Here is an 8307-nt window from a genome sequence, read left to right on the forward strand (position 1 = left end):
GTACCACAGTTTCTGTATCCTCTATTGAGGGACATCTGGGTTCTTTCCAGCTTCTGGCTATTATAAATAAGGCTGCTATGAACATAGTGGAGCATGTGTGACAGGCTTTTCTAGATGGGGTATTTGTGAAATACTATGATATAAGGCCATCTTCTTGTTTGGGACTGAGCACTGGGATTTCTGGTGTAAACCACTGTACCTGGCTTGGAACCATCTTTTTTTTGAAGATCAGCTGAGAATTTTGCATATAATTAAAACTTTATCTTTAGTTTCCTTTTAGACCATGGCAACGTATCTGGAATTCATTCAGCAAAATGAAGAACGAGATGGTGTGCGTTTCAGTTGGAACGTGTGGCCTTCTAGCCGCCTTGAAGCCACAAGAATGGTTGTGCCCTTGGCTTGTCTCCTCACTCCTTTAAAAGAACGCCCAGACTTACCTCCTGTACAGTATGAACCTGTGCTTTGCAGTAGGCCTACCTGCAAAGCTATTCTCAATCCACTTTGGTATGAATTCTTTAAAAAAAAAACTGGTAAAATGATGAATGTAGTAAATTGTTGTCTTTGTGCAAGTCTTATAGAAGTCACTTACTTTTTTTTTCCCCTTCTTTGTGTTTTGTTTTGTTTTTTTTTGAGACAGGTTTTCTTTGTGTAGCCCTGGCTGTTCTGGAACTTGCTCTGTAGACCAGGTTGATCTTGAACTCACAGAGATCTGCCTACCTCTGCATCCCAAGTGCTGGGATTAAAGGCGTGCACCACTCCCTCCACCTCCGTACCAGCCCTCTCTGGTAGAAGTCACTTGTGTTCTATAGGGGAGTTTCTCGTTTGGTATGAAAGGTAGACGGTGAGATTCTTAGATGATGAAACCTCCTTGGCAGGTGCCCCAGACAAAATCGGAATCTTTTCTTCTTTCTTTTTTTCCTGAGGCATGTAACCCTATGTAGCCCTGGCTGTGCTGGAACTTACTATATAGACCCAGCTAGCCTGTAGCTCACAGAAATCCTCCTGCCTCTGCCTCCCAAGTGCTGGGATTAAAGGCACACCTGGAAGAAAGTTGGAATGTTATGTGAATAAGGGGAGAATAAAAAAGAAGAGTTTGGACTTGTCCCTCCTTCCATCCCTTCCTTTTCTTTCCCCCTTCTTTTTGCCCGCTCTCAGATGGTCAGTTTGCTTCTGGATTGATTGTAGATTTAAAGGGGTATCCTTTGAAGCAATAAACAGCATCTAAAACCTTTGCTCTGTCTACCTAAATGATGATATAGTATGTCTAGAAGTACTAGGCAGAAGAATTGATTTTTTTTTTTTTTTTTTTTTTTTTTGGAGAGAGAGGTGTAAAGATTATTTGTGTGTGTGTGTACATATGTGCTTGCACAAGTGCACATGCATATGTGCATTCCATTTGTATGTGGGTACCTGTGGAGGCAGAAGGAGTAGAACTTCTTGGTGCTAAAGTGAGAGGTGATGTGGGCTGCCTGGCATGGATGCTAGAAACTAAACTTTGTTCCTCTGGAAGAACAGCAAGTGCTGTTAGCCACAGAGACATCGTATATGAGTACACTGTATCTGTACAGATGGTTGTGAGCCACCATGTGGTTGCTGGGATTTGAACTCGGGACCTGCAGAAGAGCAGTCAGTGCTCTTAACCGCTGAGCCATCTCTCCAGCCCGGTAGAAGAAATTTTAACTCCCAACAATTTTATTGTTGAGTGTAATTTTTTTTTTTAAATCTGAGACTCTATTCTATTAGTATATTTGGACACTATTGGAAACAATTTTTATCCATTATTTTTTGAACTAGAGTGTCTGTGCTGTGTACTTGGGTCTCACATTCTAGTGCGCTATGACCCTCCAGCATCATGGGGGGTTGGGGGGGAGGTATAAGACTGCACCACCATGTGCAACTGAAGGAATTTTGAAGCAAGTTGAGAGTGTTGAGGTCTTTGTATGCTGGATCACTTTTTCCTTTATTTCCTTTTGCATGTTAGGAATGTCTCAACTCTGCTTGTAAAATGATAGCTGTTGGCTATTAATATCCTAGGTACAGAAAGGGAGAGGAAGGGATAGATGCTTTATCTTGAACCATTTCTACCATGTTTACCAATGGTCCAAGTGTGAAATGTACTTTCACTATTGAAATTAAGAGGTTTGACATAGGGGCTGGAAATGTGTGGCTCAGGGGTTAAGAGTACTTATTCCTTCAGCTGAGACCCATGGCCATGTTCCCAGCACCTACATGTTAGCTCAGCCTTTCATAACTCCAGAACTAGGGGATTCTTTGTCCTCTTCTGACCTCTGCTAGGCATGTGCGTATATACAGGCAAAACGTACATACACATAAGATAAAACTAAACATCTTTTAAAAAAAAGTTTTACATTGTTGAACAATAAAAATGTTGGATAAATCATGACAACCAGGTTCAAACAGAAGGCAAAAGGAAATAGCTTACAGTTTATATGAGTGAATAGATTTAAAAACAGTATCTTGGAATTGGAAAAGACAAAACAATTTACTAAGTGCAGATATTTTCGGAAACTCTTGGTGTGCTTGATAGCCAGTTTTGCCTGCAGGGCAGTTCCACGAGTCCTTCTGTATGTGCACACTCAGGAACACATGCCTGATTAACTTAGGGAACTTTAAATCCACATTTGCTTGCTTTCTAGCATGAAAATACATATGATATCTGTTTGTAATATTTATTTATTTGTCTTGCAGTCAAGTGGATTACCGAGCAAAACTCTGGGCCTGCAATTTCTGTTTTCAAAGAAATCAGGTATGTAATTTCAAATTCTATTTGTTTTTTGTTGACTGCTCTGGGAAAGAGGACATGACGTGAATTTACATTTCTGTCTACACTTGCACCTAGCAGCCTTTGGTGCTCTCATGTCATAGCGTTTGTCAGGCACATTTGTGTTGAATAGTAGAGGATGGAGCATGGTCTTTTCTTTAAGGTTTCGATAGGAAGTGAATATGGTACCTAAAGAAAATAGATCTGTTCATATTTTACTGGATGACATTAAATTTTCATCTTCTTATAACTTTAGGGTTCTAGTGTCAGTGTTGAGCTTCTTCTACTGTAAAAGTTTGTTGTTTTCTTTTGGGTCTCACTCTGCAGACCAGGCTGTCCTGGAACTCAGAGATCTGCCTGCCTTTGCCTCCCAAGTGCTGGGATCAAAGGCATGCGCTGCTCTGTCCAGCAAATAAAGTTTTTAAAATAAAAACTAAACTAAAAGAAAGTTGAATGCCAATGGAGTGCTCCTTTTCTTTTCTTTTCTTTTTTTTCTTTTTGGTGTTCAGATCAAATCTCTGACCTGTGTATGCTACCTGAACAATACCCACAGCTAAGATCTCCTTTTAAAAGTAACTGCTGTAGGATAAAATTGTTCTAAAACTGGATTGTAGTAATTATTGCATGACTTCTTAAAACTCATGGAACTATGCACTTAAAATGGGTGACTTTAATGATATATAAACTATAGCTAAGTAAAGTTGATAGCAGTAATTATATTAAACAGGTATACAAAATTCAGGCAGCTCCAATCATAGCTATGACTAATTTCATTTTCATACAAGCACATGCTAGGTTCAAGGACAGCACGCACAGTGAAGACAACGCACAGTTGGTAACTGTTTTCCCTTTCCTGACTGAGCTTATGAGGCTTCCTTCGCAGAGCATGTATATCTTTGTTAGGGTTCTACTGCTGTGACTAGACACTATGACCTCACAACTCTTATAAAGACAAACATTTAATTGGGGCTGGCTTACAGTTTCAGAGGTTTAGTCCACTATCATCATGGAAGGAAGCATGAGATGTATATCTCCATCTAATGGAGCTTGAACATACATACATATATATTATATATAATGTATATATATCCTATATATATATATATATATATATATATATATATATATATAAAATATAATTTCTCAGAACATCCCCCTACAGTGACACACTTCCTCTAACAAGACTACACCTACTCAAACAAGGCCATACCTCCTAATAGTGCCACTCTCTATGGACCTATAACTATTCAAACCACTACAATGTACTATTCTATTGATAATAAACCTAAATAAAGGATTTATATCTATATATGCTTTTTTTTTTTTCCCTCCCAGAGCTAAGAGCCTTGTGCGTGTTGTGGAAGTTCTGTACCACTGAAGTATGTCTTCAGCTTTGTACAGACTATTGAAGACAACATCAGAATATAATTTGCAGGGCAAAGCTTAAGCAATGCTTTTTTATTAATGATTTATTTATTTTTATTTCATGTGCATTGATGTTTTGCCTGTATGTCCATATGAGAGTTTCAGATGCCCTGGAACTGGAGTTACAGACAGTTGTAAGCTGCCATATGGGTGCTGGGAATTGAACCCAGGTTCTCTGGAAAAGCAGCCAGTGCTCTTAACCACTGAGCTATCTCCAGATTTTTTGTGTAGTAGATTTTAAAACATGTGAACTTGGCTGTATGAATGGGTGAACAAGCCTTTTCTAAATAGTAAATATTTTTTAAGGTTATAATGCCATAGACATGTAAGAGACTTAGAAGCTTTGAGTGCTTATATTTGTGTTTTAGCAACCGTGTTTTATATTTTGTGCTTTCAGAATTAACACGGTCATGAACCGGTTTTATATATAGAAAGTAAGTGTGCCATGCATAGCTGGAGCTGGAGCTCAGAGGCAGTGCGCTTTCCTAACAAGGATGTGATAGGCTTAATCCCCAGTACAGGGGAAAGCGTGGAGCATAGTCACTTTGAGCCCTAAGTAAGCGTTGTTCTGATTTCTTCTCCTCAGTTCCCTCCCGCATATGCAGGCATATCTGAGGTGAATCAACCTGCTGAACTGATGCCCCAGTTCTCCACAATTGAGTACATGATCCAGGTAATTTTGTCATGTGTTTAATGAATACTGTTAATTGGGTGTCTTTTGAAATCCTTGGAGTTCTGTGTCTCTCACCTGTCCTCAAGAGGAAAAGCTGGTGTGCATGGGAGCGGGATTCTAGATGGTATGTTCTAGAACATTTGTGTGCATGGGAGCAGGATTCTAGACAGTATGTTCTAGAACACTTGTGTTACTGGCATTATTTTCAGGTCTTGATCCAGGCTTCAAAAAAGATGGAGCTGACCAAATTTAAAGCCTATCTTCCACTGCCTTCCACATCTCACCTGAAGATGCTTTGTATTCTAGGTGGTCAGCTTAAAAAGTAGTGTCTCCCTTCCTGCCGCTGGCCCGTGTGTGCTAGAAGGAGAGATCGGTTTGCAAGGATCATCTTGCTCTGAATTAAATCTTACAGTCGATTTCCTTTCCTATCTACCTGCTCATAGCTGCTACCTTTGTTTCTCCCTGAGATGTAGGTCCCTCACCCACCCTTCCCATGATCTCCCTTTCTTGAACATGATTTCAGTAAAATCAGCAACCAAATGCAGCTGAAGAGATCAACAGTGGTGGGGGCTAGCCTGGGCTAGAAAGGTCAGACCCACCCCTTCCTCTTAAGAGTTACCTCTTTTTTCCCCATCCCCTATCTCATTTGGTAGAGCCTCCACTGATGTACTATTCAGAACATACCTAGACTCCACCCATCACTCCTCTCAACCCTAGCCCTCCTGGGCCATGTGCTTCCTCTCACTAGATCCATTGACAGTGTCTTGGTTGATCTCCCTCATTTCTCTTTGTGTTTTATTCTTAGCCCAACAGCCAGTATAACTCTGTAGATTCACATGTCCAGTCACTGATGGATTGAATTGGCCCCTCTTTACACAAGGCAAAACATGGCCTTCAAGGCCCCATTCACCATAGTGTCCCTGTTCAACTCCATGGGCCTTCTTGATTCCTCAGGTGTCACGGCTGCAGGAGGGTGTTATCTTTCCCTCAGGTTGGGGTTCATTTTGCTCTGCATCGCTCCCCATTTCCTTCCCTCCTTCTCCCCACAACCATGATTTGTTTGCATGCATATATGTTTGCATACATGTACGTGTGTGTGTGTATATGAGTGTGCATATGTGTTTGTGCATGTGTGTGAGTATGTGTATATGTGAGCATGTGTATTTGTGTGTATGTATGCATGCTCATGTGTGCATGTGCATGTATGTGTGTTTGAGTGTCTGTATGTGTTTATGCATGTGTGTGTGAGTTTGTGTTGTGGGGGTGTTATGTGGCAGTCAGAGGACAATTTCTGGAGCCAATGCTTAGACCTTGTGGGTCCTGGGGATTGAGTGCAGGTCATCAGGCGTTTGCCTTTAACTGCCAAGCTATCTTGTCACCTCAGCTTTTACCTTCTTAATGAAGCTGCCCTCATCTCTCTCTCTCTCTCTCTCTCTATATATATATATATATATATATATATATATATATATATTTTTTTTTTTTTTTTTTTTTTAAATTTACTTTTTGAGATGTAGTCTCACTATATAGCTCTGGCTGTCCTATGACTCAGTAGATGGACCAGGCTGGCCTCAGACTCACACAGATTCATCTGCCTCTTCTTTCTGAGTGCTGGGGTTAAAGTCATGAGCCAGCATCCCCAGCCATGATCCCTGTTTAACACAGGGACCTGGCACCTTCCTCCATCTTAAGTATTGCTCCTCCCTGTCTTCCTTCCCCAGGTTTGTTCCTTTTGGTTGACAGGAATCTTTGTTCCTTCTGTTCAGTGATGTATTCCATGGTCTTCAGTAGTGTCTGGCACATAGTAGATATTGAATATTGCATATATTTTTAGGTTTATGCTGTTTTGATAGACTCTAGGTCCTCATCATTTGATGAGGTAATCAATCAGTTGATGAAGTAAAGCTGATGTACATTCTTACCTAGCTACCTTATTATCCCTTATCTCCCTGGATATTTACAGGCATGGAGACTTGCTACATTGTATCTGATTTGTCCTGTGGAATGCAGGTTTGTGTCTTCTGAAGAAGCAGGAGCAGGGGTAGATCTGTGATGTTTATTGTTTACTTTTCATGTTAATGAAAATTATGGAAATTGGGTCTCTCTGTGCTCGCTGGTTGTGTCTGTGTGTATACTGATCATCACACCATTTTTCTTTTCCCGAAGAGAGGTGCTCGGTCTCCTCTGATCTTTCTCTATGTGGTTGACACGTGTTTGGAGGAAGATGACCTTCAAGCACTCAAAGAGTCCCTGCAGATGTCTCTGAGTCTCCTTCCTCCAGATGCCCTGGTTGGTCTCATCACTTTTGGGAGGATGGTGCAGGTTCACGAGCTAAGCTGTGAAGGAATCTCCAAGAGCTATGTCTTCCGAGGGACCAAGGATTTAACTGCGAAGCAAATTCAGGTTAGTGCCTTATAAAGAAGCAGGAGCAAGCATAGATCTGTAATGGTATTACTTGCTTTTAGTGTTAATGGAAATTGGATCTTTCTGGTTTTCCCTTTCAGGAGATGCTGGGCCTGACCAAGTCAGCTATGCCTGTGCAGCAAGCCAGACCTGCTCAACCTCAGGAGCAGCCTTTTGTTTCCAGCAGGTGAGATGCCAGTATACAGTGTAACGTGTCCTGTGGTGGTGCCTAACAGCCCAGGTGACTAGGAAGAGCAATCCTAGGACTTCTGGGTCCATAGTTCTTAGAAAAAAAAATTTAAAGACTAAGCCAGTTGATATTCAGTGTCTCATAGAAACGTTTTGACACATGGTTTTTATCCTTGATCTTTAACTAAAGCTGACAAAACATAAAACACTCCTTTTGTTTTTGTTTTTTTTAAATTTTATTTTATTTATTATATGTAAGTACACTGTAGCTGTCTTCAGACACCAGAAGAGGAAAGCGGATCTTGTTACAGATGGTTGTGAGCCACAATGTGGTTGCTGGGATTTGAATTCAGGACCTCTGGAAGAGCAGTCTGTGCTCTTAACCACTGAGCCATCTCTCCAGCCCCTCTTTTGTTTTTTTAATGATACATGCACAAATGATCATTAGATTTTATGGCATATTTCACAGTAAAATTCTGTAATTATAGAGATAATTTTGAAGGAAAAAGTTTTGAGTTTTTCCTGTTGGATAATTGTTTCAAAGAGTGGTTAATTGTGTGACCTAGGGTTGAAGGTCAAGGCACTTTAGTAAATCACAACCCATGTTCCCTTTTGAAATCATACAGATTTCTACAGCCCATTCACAAGATTGACATGAACCTCACAGATCTTCTTGGGGAGCTGCAGAGGGACCCATGGCCAGTAACTCAGGGGAAAAGACCACTGCGGTCCACTGGGGTTGCTTTGTCCATTGCTGTTGGCTTGTTGGAGGTAAATCAGATTTTTATAGAGACCTAGTGAATCATACAAGCTGTTCTTTTTTTTTTTTTTTTTT

At 40.6% G+C, this 8307-nt stretch overlaps 1 protein-coding gene across 2 annotated transcripts in view; it reads left to right on the forward strand.

Moving 5' to 3' along the window:
- Positions 1 to 8307, forward strand: part of Sec23b (SEC23 homolog B, coat complex II component) — a 34890-nt gene that overhangs the window by 3609 nt on the left and 22974 nt on the right. For both annotated transcript variants that reach the window (XM_021194398.1, XM_021194397.1), the window contains exons 2-7: positions 270 to 504; positions 2710 to 2767; positions 4794 to 4880; positions 7047 to 7283; positions 7385 to 7470; positions 8099 to 8243. In XM_021194398.1, the coding sequence (XP_021050057.1) occupies positions 284 to 504; positions 2710 to 2767; positions 4794 to 4880; positions 7047 to 7283; positions 7385 to 7470; positions 8099 to 8243 (834 nt within the window). In that variant the 5' untranslated portion in view covers positions 270 to 283. The remainder of the gene's footprint in view (positions 1 to 269; positions 505 to 2709; positions 2768 to 4793; positions 4881 to 7046; positions 7284 to 7384; positions 7471 to 8098; positions 8244 to 8307) is intronic.

Source organism: Mus pahari, chromosome 3 (genome assembly GCF_900095145.1).
Source record: "Mus pahari chromosome 3, PAHARI_EIJ_v1.1, whole genome shotgun sequence".
Classification (NCBI taxonomy): Eukaryota; Metazoa; Chordata; class Mammalia; order Rodentia; family Muridae; genus Mus; species Mus pahari.